The 13,180-nt window shown below is 43.7% G+C and overlaps 1 protein-coding gene across 1 annotated transcript; it reads right to left on the bottom strand.

Moving 5' to 3' along the window:
• Positions 1–977: 977 nt before the first annotated feature.
• On the bottom strand, positions 978–10,165 carry LOC143002857 (guanine nucleotide-binding protein subunit alpha-14-like). Its single transcript, XM_076153232.1, has 8 exons — positions 9,867–10,165; positions 9,369–9,544; positions 7,499–7,683; positions 7,031–7,179; positions 5,936–6,064; positions 4,849–4,978; positions 4,060–4,213; positions 978–3,017 (listed from the first exon to the last, which is right to left on the bottom strand). The coding sequence occupies exons 2-8, from the start codon at positions 9,517–9,519 to the stop codon at positions 2,812–2,814; spliced, it is 1,104 nt and encodes a 367-aa protein (XP_076009347.1). The 5' UTR covers positions 9,520–9,544; positions 9,867–10,165; the 3' UTR covers positions 978–2,811.
• Between the last annotated feature and the right edge of the window lie 3,015 nt (positions 10,166–13,180).

Below are 13,180 nucleotides of genomic sequence, written 5' to 3' on the forward strand. Positions count from 1 at the left end.
GTTGAGTGCTTTTACAGCGGCGCCATTTCTTTTTAGTCTCACAAATATTGCTCTTGGCGTGTTGAGCAGGACTATGCAGTTACAAGTACTATTCTATTTGGTTGGAGTGTTGTGGAAATGATATTGATGCTTGACTGTAGTGTTGTGCTTTTATTATATTGCTGTAAGATCTTATTGGTAGAATTGGAATGAAATTGAACACATAAGAAAAACATAATATCATAAATTATAAAACACCTTCGCTGCTAACAGAGAGGGAGCTGAAGCAGGAAGGTTGCCTCGGTCCATGTCTGACACACACACAGAGTTGAGTCGAGTCTCTGGTCACAGATTCTGTTTGTGATTTTCATGGACTTTGGATTTTCAGCAGCTCCAAACCCGAGGCTGTGATTCTCTGCTAGAAAACAGTGGAATGACCTTTTCAGCCAATTGTCATCTCCAGTCAGTTGCCATGATGACAGAGTTCAGGTCTCTCGTTTAAAAGGGAGATTAGGATGGATCTTGAGATCGATAGGTGGATTAGTGCAGCTACTACAGTGATGCAGATGATGATGATGATGAGGTCAGACTCTCGTTGGGAAGAGTGAGATAAGACTGGAGGCAAAGCTTACAGGTCAATCTGCTTTCAGGGTCTTAACTGGGGTCTTTGCAGAGTGCAGATACAAGCAGCTGAAATGAGTTTCTTCTGCCAGACTGGGCCATTTGAATAGAGTGAGTATATAAACCATTCAGCCGGGAAATGTCTCAGGTCTCCAAAGAAGAGCTGGAGAACGTGGCCAGGGAGAGGGACATCTGGGCTGAAGAGTTTGTGTTTTTGTTTGCCAAGCTGTATGTCTGCACACAAGCATGAAGAAAAGCGGCAGCCTGGTATCTGTCTGGGTGAGAGAGACATCACAGCACACACACACACACACCAGTGACAGACAGGCAGCCTCTCTGTCCTGGAAGACAAACAAAGCCAAGCAGAGGCGTGTGTGTTCAAAGTTTGCTTTTAATATTACCTAGAAAAAAATATTTGCCCACTTTCTCCACCCGAGTCTAACACAGTTCACTGCCACCACACGAGAGAGAGTTTCCCAAAATGCCAGAAAAAAGTCGTTTATCTAGCAAATTCCCCCGTCACAGTTTATTAGCTGCAGGTAAACAATATAAAAACACAGCAATGAGATCAATCATTCAAAGTTACAGCTGTCAGCAGTTTATATTAAGGCCGGCAAAATGTACAGTTAAAAATATACATCAGTGTTTGAAGGCACTCGTCAAAACACATTACGTCACAAACATTACAAAACAGCAGCCAAGACCGTCTAACAGGCAGGAGGGGAGCTATTGCTAGCTTCTCACCAGCCTCAGTTTAATTAACTAATTTTAGTGTCGTTTCCCCCTCGACACACACTCGGCAGTCAGTGACGGACAAACGGGCAGAGGTCTTCGCTCCGATCGATATTAAGTTCCCCTCTCCGCACACGGATGACGCAGAGTTCACACCGGCAGCCCCGATTAATATCTCAGCCCACATCCCGGAGCAACCTGCCGGGTTCACGCCTGTCTGAAGTCGCGGTTCGCTCTTAGGTCTCCATTCCTCATTCCTGACTTTTAAAATCATTACTATTGATGCGGCGGCCATCTGTGATTTCTGCTCAAAATGAAGGTAGTGATTTGAATGAAGTGCACACGTTGGATCCTCTCCTGTCATCCTGTTAAATGAACACATATTGAGCTGACATTTGTTTTCAATTGAGACAGACAAAGACGACGACTAGAGAATATTTGCGGCAACACTGAAAAGTATTCCAAATGAGCTTAGACTTGGAAAGTGACTGTTGGGTTGATGTGAACAGAGGCATGTAAATAAAGTGGCTGAGATAAACTGGGAGACTTAATTGTTTTGGTGAGACACTGATTCATGAAAATAAAGAGATCCAGACTGAAATCATCCAAATTTGCAGATCCAATTTGTTTGTACTCCTACTGAGAGGAGATGAAACAAACACAACAAGTGAGAAGCTGCACTCAACTGGGCTTCCATCGTGACATGGAGCTACAGAGAGAGCACCCGTGGAGCTGGTAAGGACATGTTGCCTTGCCCAAGAGCACTTCAGTAGGATGCATAACAACAACATGTGGACCTCTTAATCACCAAACCGCCCCTGCTGCTGCAGCGCCACAAACCAGTGTTCAGCTTCCTGCCACCATCAGAAAATGTGTCAAAATATCAAAATAAACTGTGCATTGTGCTTTTTTCCTGTAATAGAAAAATCCAACTATCCAATAGAAGGATCATTTTTATCCACATTCCCTTTTATTGTGATTCTGTTTTCTCCGTCTCCTCTTCTTCCTCATCTCCACTTGTAAAAAGTCATTACTCTGTTAATAGCAGCACAGCACTTCATAGCATCTCTGCTCCCGCTTCAATTATGGAGTCATTCAGTCACAGTGCGGCCTCGGCCACTTCTTCATCATAAAACACCAGAAACAAAATGGCTGGAAAAGCTGCAGGCTGAGATAATTGAGGCTGATGATTAGCGGCTGATTACTAGTTCCACGCTCCCCTCATCACAAGTCACAGTCTCAGATTGCCTACAATCCCCCAAAACACCCCCATGTGTCCTGGTTGAGAGGAAGATGAGGGAGGATGTTAGTGGAGATGTCAGAAGGGTTCGTCTGTCCTCCTTCATGCCAACGGAGAAACAAAAATGGTGGCACGAGTCCGACTTGACTTCTGAATCCTGCTGATATCCCATCAGAGCTTTATTCCACTTCTACCCGTCCGTCCTTCCACTCTCCTCCATTCCTCTCCCTGAGTAAAGGTCAGATGACTCCATAGTCCTTGAGAGACTTGAGCAGCACAGTGTCTTTGACGTCCCTGAAGACCCGGCGTATGTTGTTGGTATCTGTGGCGCAGGTGAAGTGAGGGTAGAGGGTCTTCCACTCGTCCCTGCTGTCACGGTTGAGCGCCTGCTGCTCGTACATCTTGCGGATGTAGTTTCTGGCGTCCTCTGCGTCGTGCCTCTTCCCTGATTGGTCATAAATAGGAGAAAGAGATTAGATATGATTACATTCATCTTTTGTCCAGACTTAATGGGTTAGATTTCATAGCGCAAAATCACAAAGAGTGTTCCATTTTCAGTTTCTCCCACATCTTTGATCTGCCGTTTATAGCCCGGTGTAATTCAATGATCCTCTTTATGTTCACTTAATGCTGCATCATAATAATAAACACTCTGAAGCTGAGTTGGTTTATGTTAAGGTCGTTAAAGTCGATGCCCAGCTCGTAGAAGCAGCCTGCCATGAGTCACCGAAACGTTTTGGCATCGCAACACACCATTGCACTGTTGTGGGAGCCGTCGACCGCGTTCCATGCTGTGTGAACATGTGGTAGATAAGAGGGTAGTGGTTTCTACACACGCGTGTTGCAGTTGTCACACAGCAGCACAGCAACATTAGCAGCATCCAGTGTGTGCAACTGTTGCACAAGGCGCTCAGAGCTGTCATTAAGGTTAAATGGACAGCAAAGTGCTTGACAGTGTATGAGTCATTATTTTACCCTCCTAATGCTGGAACATGGTGGGTATACTGCAGACACACACACACACACACACACACAGAGACACGAGGACACACAAATCTCTAATTCCAATCAAGCGCACACAACTCGCACACCTACAACTGTGCATTTATGGGGTTGAGGTGTTGGGGGGGAGCAGGGGGACTTTATGTGAAGCGGAGTAGCTATCTGCGGGTTGCCATGGGTAACAGAGGCGGGGTGAGTGGGGTGCAGGGGACGCTCCAGAGCCGAGCCACATCATTAAGCAGAGTGAACACCTGGAAGAAGCTCGTTTGCAAATGCTTGTATGTGTACATTTGTGTGTGTGTGTGTGTGAGAGAGAGAGTGAGAAAAAAACAACAGGAAAATATAATAGCCAGGGTCTATGATGGAGAGAAGGTTTGGTGTACCGGAGTCAAAAGCACTTTGCAAGTCACACACACACACACACACACACACACACACACACACACACACACACACACACACACACACGCACACACACATCTCACCCATGAAGCCAGGGAAGTATTTCTGCAAGTCGGAATTCTGGACCTTGTCAGCCAGGATGTCAGTCTTGTTGAGGAAGAGGATGATGGAGGTGTTCAGGAACCAAGTGGAATGGATGGTGGTGTAGAACAGAGCCAGACTCTCGTGCATGCGGTTCTGGAAGAAGGAGAGAAAGGGGTAGAGAGAGAGAGAGAGAGAGAGAGAGAGAGAGAGAGAGAGAGAGAGAGAGAGATTTTAATGAAACTTGTTGTTGGTAGATGAGTTGTTTTAGTGGTAAGTAAAGTGGATGGGCAACGGCAAAAAAACACATTTTCAGGAATGGTAGGAAGGATTTAGATGGCTGAGGAGGATGCAGAGCAAGGGAGAAGAAGGCCAGAGAGGAGGAGGAGGAGGCAGACTGTGTGTGTGTGTGTGTGTGTGTGTGTGGGTGTGTGTGTGAGGGGGGTGTATGGGGCACTCTGGAGGTTAATGAATGTGTTGGCTGAATAAAAAATGGCCGGGAGAGATAAACGGCTTAGTGACAGGGAAGGAGGGAGGGATGGACAGGAGGTGATAGAGGTGAGAGCAGGAGAGGAGGGGGAGAGGGAGAGAGTTTCTCATGTGCAACACTGACACCTGCTGGTGGACGGTTGGAACACTTCTAATTAGGCCATTTGACAAGGCAAACTCAGCAGTATTTAAATAGTGTTAGTAGAATTAGTCATATTTAATAGTCTTTCTTAATCATCAGTCATGTTAGAGAGGTGGACAAAAGACATGAAGAGAGACGTGAGGACAGACGGGGTTCTCACGATTTGCTCTCTCTCCTCCAGGACTTGGTCGTACTCGCTGAGGGAGGCCAGGAAGATGAGGGAGGTCACATTTTCAAAGCAGTTAATCCATTTCCGACGTTCCGATTTCTGTCCGCCCACATCCACGATCCTGCCAGGGAGCAATTGCAAAGAAAGAAGAGGGTGGGTGACGGAGGAAAAGATCAGAAGAATAACTAATAGGGAATTCCAATGTAATTAAATTTAATCATTAGAGGGCGTGGCTCCTCATCAATGACCTGGAACATATTGTGCTGTTGACACGGGGAAAAACTGTCACCTCAGGGATTTCCCAATAATATCCTGTATGTTGTTGTGGATTTTCCATGTTGTTCTATAGGAAAAGAGTGCCTGAGTGCATCATTAAGTAAATAAAGAGTATCTAGACTGTGACCGAGATGACATAAAAGTTTGCTATGATGAACGATCTCCAGTAAAACACTGATCAATCCTGCCACAGTTCCTCTTTCAGTGTCTCATGTCGTCATAAAGAGACACTGTGGCACTTTCCTACACAAAAGGATCCCCAGGATGCGTTACATCAACCAGGAATGAGTCACAGCATGAAACACAAGGGAAAGCTCAACCCCATCAGTTTTTGTGATGACTATGAATGGGTAAGGCTCATCCAACAAAAGCTACCTTCCTCACAGTGACGTCACCTCTTTATCCCTAATCATAACTACTAAGCAGCCCCTCCCTGTAGTAACAAACAAGAAAATGAAACAACGTCAAACGCTTTCATACATTCAAATATCCCTGTTGAAGGATGCGTGAGTGATGGTTCTATTTATGAGCTATTTTTAACCGGGAGCTCCCTCTGGTCCCATGCAGGAACAAATAAAGCCAACATCAGATGGGACTAAAGCACACTGAGCAACGCCTCACTTCCCGGCAGGCACTTTGTACAGAGGCCACTGGGAATGTGATCCTGCTGTATCTGAACAGGCGTGGGCAGACAAAGGCCTCCGCAAAGAGTCAATAGTGCTTTTTTACCGCGGAGTGAATGGTGCCTGTATTACATTAGCTCCCGTGACAGGTTGGTAATCTGAGGATAAGCGGCGGCCACCTTAGCGTGATGGTCTTAATGTTGAAGGCGTAGTCGTGAATGCCCGTGGTGGGGAATCGAACTCGCAGCACGTCCTGTTCGGTGGGTGTGTAGTCTGGGGCGGAGATGCGGTCCAGATTGGTCATGTAGCTGTAAGAGAAACAGAGAGAGAGCTCATCAACTTACTACATTAAACTATTGCAACTTCATGCGTAGATCCCATTCAAACACACCCTGAAGTGAGAAAACCTATAAAATGATTTACTGAGGTTTAGAAGCAATGATTAGAAAAAAACAGAACGGATTTGATAAGGCGTCCGCATCAATCAGGCCGTGTGCAGATGTTTTACGGGCGGTGTTGATCCAGCCTGTCATTAACTACTGTTCACTGCCTGTATCTTATCATGCACACAGCACCATGACTGAGCTGCTGGGTAAACACAGAGGAGAACACAGAGGAAACAGATGCAGGCTGAGCAGAGCCTTTGTTGTTTGTCACATTAGATACTTTAGACGCAAGTGCCAGTATATGATTAAGTGCCCGTTTATGATTAAGTGCCAGTTTATGATTTAAAAATTGAGGCTCAATCTGAATCTGATCTCAAAGTGCCAAAGGTCACACTGTGTTATGATTCTATTATCACTCTGAGGGTTGATTAATTTCACAAGCGTCACAAAGTCATTGGGCTGTATTCCTTCTTCGAAAGCTATTTCCTCAACTGGTGGTTTCAACATGGATGCAGTCTGTGCAGGTCTAGCCCCCTCCAGTGGTCTGAGGAGAAAATATCTTCACTTGTCCTTTATGTAAGTGACTTTTAGGACTTTCTGTGCGAGTTTTAAACTGTTAAACCTTTGTATCCTTCAAATATCTTTCAAAATATTCACATTTATACTTATATTTGCATTACATTTAAGATGTTTTGACACTGAAACTGATTTCTGTCATGTTTATGATGATGCCTGTGTTCATGTCGGCTATAAAACGACACTATTGCATCTATTGCCTATGTGTGTTTCTTTCTTTTGAACCATGTTTCCTAAGAGTTCCCTGTATTGTGAGTGTGTCTCCTGTCTAACACCAGGTCTGCTTGTACTGACAGGACTGTAGCTACTCACTACTCGGTGGAGTCCAGCAGCTGGTACTCGCAGCGCCGGCTGTAACACACCCTGATACCCGAGTCGGCCCAGAGTCGGCGGATTGCGTCCACCCGTTCCAGGTGGGTCACATGCACCGTGTTTACATCCTGCAGCCACTTAGCGAAGTTCTGAGGACAGTAAAAGTAACAGTATGTGAGGAGAAGTTTTGCTGTAGTGAAACTGAATGATTCCTTGTGTGTGTGTGTGTGTGGGTGTGTGTGTGTGTGTATGTTGATGGTGGTATCTATTTATAGTAATATTATCAAAATAAAGCTCCAGTACAATGCGCAAAGTGTGTCTCTTGTTTGATGTGGGCATGAAATGACAAAACACCCTCATGTGAGCGCTTTCACACACACCTGCACTCTAGATTCGTGTTGTGTTTGTGCGAATGTGCGTGCATAACTGCGTGTGTTTATGTTTGCGGTGTGTGCATGAGAGTAAGACCTCGTTCTCTGGGTTGGAGTAGGGGATCCGGAGGTTGGTCATGGCTCCCGTCATGGCCTTCATGGCTGCAAAGATGTTCTGGAAGATACATTTAGCAAAAGAGCGTCTCTCCTCGTCTGAGAAGCCTCTGCCATGGATGATTCTCATCTGACGGATGAAAGTGGTTTTGCCGCTCTCCCCGGTTCCTGAGAACCAATGATGGGAAATTCATACTTTATACAGTAGCACTACTCTATAAGTGTAGTCAGTTTGTAAGTTGCAAACAAGGCAGAAACTACATATTAATATAGAATTGGTGGCAACAATGTGACCTGGAGAGATCTGCAGTTTGGTTACCAGTTTGTTATGGTTTTAAAAGTTCCAAAAACAAGTTAACCTCCGAGCTCAATGTCCCCTAAAAGTGATGATCAAACTCTGACTTGGACATGTCAGTGTGATGAGTATTGAGCTCTACAATGATACAGCTGAGCCCAAAGACATTCTCAACCCTGAGCTGTTGTGTTAATACAATATGTATACAGCAGATGTGATAGCCAGATGCAATTTACAGTCAGATACACCTAAACAACCTTTGTTCTGGGAATGAAATCGACCCCACCACTCAGTCCAAAGTCAACAAAGACCTGACACACAATCAAATCTGAGGTGAGAGATTATGTCAATCACTCAAAGTGAATACAGTGACCTTTTGTGGAATTTTGTCTCACGGCAAATTATTCAGTTAGAGGATGAGCGAACAAACGAAAGGCCAGAAAACACAACGCACAAAGACGCTGACATATGCGGTTTAACCAGAAAGTTACTCAACTCCATGCAGGTCTTATCTCTGCTGTCCTCCCCCTCAGAGCCAAGAGGGACTTCTGAGAAACTGCATTTTGGATCCCTAATTTGAATCCGTGCCCTTACTATTATTATCATTGTTGTTATGTGTCAATAATGTTTGATGTTTATGTTTTTTAATTGAAGTAATGAATTGTAAACCAGGTGTGAACGAGTTCGTCTCTATGTGTCAGAACTGTGACAGACAGTTGGCAACAAGTCCTAATAGAGGCTGGATGGATGTTTATATGTTGCCCTTTACACACACACACACACACACACACACACACGGGGGCACTTCCAGCCAATATGTTGAACAACAAGAATGTGTATCGTACCGTAACTTATCTCATCTGCTGCCAAACTATTTCCTGAAATGTATCTCTGTCTTTTTACGAGCAGCTGTCAATGATGGAATCTTCACGTGTGGGAACGTTGACATTTCTCATATTTCTATATTGTGTGGAAATCAGAAGAATTTTCCTCGGCTAAAACATTAAACATGGATTTGACAGAACGGGATGAACACTAATCAAACTCTATATCTAAGTTTTTATTATGTTTATGTGCAAACAGAGTTGACATATAAGTAAGATTTAGTGTTATAATTATTGAGATTTCTGATCAAAAATGTTGTGCATATAAAACCAGCATTCCTGTTTCAACTGTATGAGGTCATTAATTCCAACACCTTTCTCTATCTGCAGTATTTATGACTAATATTAATTTCAACCTCCATTGTTGGAGTGGTAAGGGATGCTGTGCAAGTTCTCTCTGGTGTCTGGCTGCAGAGGTGGCCTGAGTTCTGTCCCAGTCCTGAGTTCTGTCCAATCCTAATCCGGTCCATTCTCTACATACTCACATGGTGACAAATGCTTTTCATAGCTTTGTCCCTGGCCTGCTGGCTGAAGCCTAAACAAACAGGTCAGGCAGTTCGAATCTGGATATGAGGTATTCCTGAATACATCTTAATACAGCTCGGTCACGTCGCTGTCACCACCCGCCTCAAAGTTGATCCCGTGTCAGGTTGGTGTTGCGTTCAGTGACTGACCTAAAAGGAGGATTTTAATCTCTCTCCGCTCCATCTTCTTCTGCTGGTGGAGGATCCTCTGGATTTCTTTGTCCACGGCGATACTCCTCTTCTCGTCCTCGGACATGCAGCACACGCAGGTGCGTCGCGCCCACTGCCAGCACGCCGCCATGGCCAAAACGCCTCAAAGCAGCGAGCTGTTAATGAATAATCAGCGGTAATTATCTGATAAGGACTCACAATAAACTCATTGTCAAGTGTATGTTTTTCTTGCCTACATAGTCCATCAGGCCTGTCATGATTTATTTTAACACACTGTAATCCCCGGAAATCCCCCTGTGACAGTGAAGCTGGACACCCTCACCGCTGCTCACCTAAAGGTTAACTTCACCACTGTGTGTTGTTAACAATCTTACCCCTACTAAACTGATCTAACTTTGATATTTCTGACCCAGTGACAGTCAGTATACTTCCTTCAAGGGTTTAAACTTGCAAAACATAAAGAAACAGTCTCCATACCTCTTTTGAATCACTTTGTCACACTCCCAGGAGATGAGCCGGCACAGACTTTAATGTCTCGTCTCGATCCATGTCCCCACGCAGTGTGTCCGCTCCAGCGGCGCTAACAGCGCACAGTCTGCTCGCTAACTCACTGGAGTGCCGGAGCAGTGACTTTAATGGCTCGGACCTAAAGGACGTGTAAAGTCGCTCCAAACAACCTGTAGCTCGGGAAAGTCCACCGCGCCTACACAGGAATGTGCAACTGCTCCGCGGTCCATGAAAACACTCCGCAGCAGGAATGCGCTCAGGGCGACACAGCTGCGTAACGCACGCGGCAATCTCGCAGCGCAGCGGCGGAGATGGAGACAGGTTGTCTTCAAAATAAGAGCATGGATAGGCGTAGTAGTAGTTGAATTCAAAATAGCACATACATACAGCAGCTGGTGTGATGGTTGATAGAAATAACTTCACTATTACGAAATCAAAAAGGGAGTTGAGGATCATCAAACTTTATTAGATGTGGTCGGCTGGTAACTTCGTAGTGAACGTTTTGTTGCATTGGTCGCAAACTATAAGAAGCCTGGTTTATTTCGAAAGATCAAACCGGAAACCTGTTCTCTTTTATTCTGTGATGTTTGACAGTCCAGTGCGCTGAGCTGCGGATAAAGTTTCGCGTGATCATCTGTCTGTTCCTTGGCGCAGCAGCGACACTGATTTACACTCTCTCTCTCTCTCACACACACACACACACACACACACACACACATACATACACACACACACACACACACACACACACACACATACACACACACACACAGCGAAAAGAGGGCCAGGATAGATTGATAAATACTCATTACAGATTCAATTTCTTATTGATCATGTAGATTTTCAATCTTAATCGTTTAAACACGTTCCGTGTTTAACAATCATAAAATAACACTAAATAACTCTGAAAGTAATTATCTCTGATAAAATTACAGACATAATTACCGGATTGCATTTTATTCAGGCAGCAAATTTTGAATTTTGTTTTCCACACAGGTCTAATGTACACAACTATTTTGTCAGTACTTCTCCTCGCCTCCTATTTGGATGTCAATCTTTTGTCTTAGCCAGCAGAACAGGTTTGTCCGGGCTTTCATGGTCTCACATATTCAGATCACCTGAGCTCCACATCGCCATGGGAACCAGGTGAGGCGTGTGTGTGTGTGTGCGTGTGTGAGAGAGAGAGAGACATAGTGTGAGACATAGAGAGATAGTGTATCCGCGTGGGCTCGAGGACGTAAATTTCGTCATCGGAGGGAGATTGAGAGGGAGAGAGAGAGAGAGAGAGAGAGAGAGAGAGGGACGTATGTCAGTGTAAATGTGTAATAGGAGAAGAGATCATTGTATCTCAGTGAGTGCACATTCCTGTCTGTGCAGCATAGGCCTTATTTTAAAACTTTTTTAAAATCTTTATTTGTGCTTTATTTTACGTCTTAAAATTTTTGAGTTTGAAATGAGTTTTCTCTCATTATTTCTTCTGTTTTGAAAATTCTTGGATATAGAACAATATACCTTAAACGAAGACTGTTAGGGGAGAGATTAAGTATTTTAAAACATTTAACAGAATAATGCTGTCTAAGAAAGAACTTGTCACATTTCAGCACTTAAAGTGACACAAAAGACAAATGGAGGAAAATTTAAATACTGAAAAAGGGGGTCACTGCCAAAGAAAGAAGGAAAGAGAGAGAGAGAGAGAGAGAGAGAGAGAGAGAGAGAGAGAGAGAGAGAGAGAGAGAGAGAGAGAGAGGGAGAGAGAGAAAGAAAGAAAGAAAGAAAGGAAGAAAGAAAGAAAGAAAGAGAGAAAGAAAGAAAGAAAGAAAGAAGTGATACTGCAACGGCTAATACGGGAACACAATCAGCTCCGGCCAGGAAAGCAATCTGTATGCTGAGCTCTGAGCTCCGCTGCTGGCTGAGGTCACTCTCATACAGTTTAGAGACCCTGCATAATGAGCTGCCATTGTCTTCTTCTTTAGGTGGCTGTGCAGGCCGAGAGACCGGCAGGAAGCGTGGAGGGACAGGAGACTTTGCCCCTTGGCACTGGGTGCTGTGGGAAACCAAAGATGATCAATGATTAATCTGACAACAGTGGAGATGATGCAGGAGCACAGACTGTTTCCTTTCATCCATGCATCACTCCTGACCATACATCATAAATTAATACTGGGACTATGTAAACCATTTTACAGCAATGATGTTTATCTTTTCATCATTTCTTGTAAGCATCATTAGTATGAGGATGTGTTAAAAGACAACTATATTTAAGACACACTTAACACATTAGTCACATTAGTCATGTGAGCATCTAAACTATGAATAGGTCGAACAAGGTGGCAGTCATAAGTAGCCGCTCCTGTATCATTTGAGTCACTTTGAAGGCTTGCGACATGATTTGTATGAGATGTGGGCAGGTCTGATCATAATCTCATGAGTCACGTCTGAAGATTTTGCTGATCATACAAGCATACTAAGTAGCAGTGGCCCACACATGTAGCTACTTATAGTTCCAGTTGATTGTGTCCTGAGATATGAGCTCCAGAATTCAACTATCTGACTTGAAACTTGCAAGACACATGTCCACATATTCCTGTACTTCCTCACACATTCAGACGTTTGCTTGTTGGACTGTGAAGTTATGGATTTGTGCAATTTCTTAAAATCAGGAGCCCACATATTAAGGGTGTCCAAAGAAAAAGAGAAAAAAGTTCAAAATACCACTTTACTACTTTCTGTCATGATTATGAGACATTTAAGCATTGGAGGGTAACTTGCTTCTGCAATAACACACTATGACCAGAAGATGTCACTTGCCGCAATAATATTATCTCCCAGCTCTGAAATCAATGAAGTATTCAAATGAATGAAGTTAAAGTAAGACAGTTTGTAATGTTCATAGAATTGCACCAGGAATGATATTTAAAGTGAGTAGTTACCATAACAGAAGTTGTATTTTATTAGTTTTTATTTGTATTCGTTGACAGTGTACGGAATTCGGTTTTGACTCCATATTTACAGCCACAAAAGGTTGTTTCTATTGTCTTGATTCAAAGATTCAACCTAAGTGAACATTCTGTCTCTTAATGAATGTAGTTGTTAGTCGATGTTGACTGTTATCCTTAATATAACCTTCTTTATTCATTATATTGTTCTAATGATTTGGTTTTCATTACAATCTTATGTTCGATTGCACATTCCATTCAACGGTTCAATTCAATTCAATACTGTCCAAAAACCACTATACAATAGTAAACACATTCACTAACGAATTCCTATAATTACCTGTAACA

Source organism: Genypterus blacodes, unplaced genomic scaffold, assembly GCF_046128005.1.
Source record: "Genypterus blacodes isolate CSIRO-AG114 ecotype Tasmania unplaced genomic scaffold, CSIRO-AGI_Gbla_v1 ptg000058l_1, whole genome shotgun sequence".
In the NCBI taxonomy this organism is placed as follows: domain Eukaryota; kingdom Metazoa; phylum Chordata; class Actinopteri; order Ophidiiformes; family Ophidiidae; genus Genypterus; species Genypterus blacodes.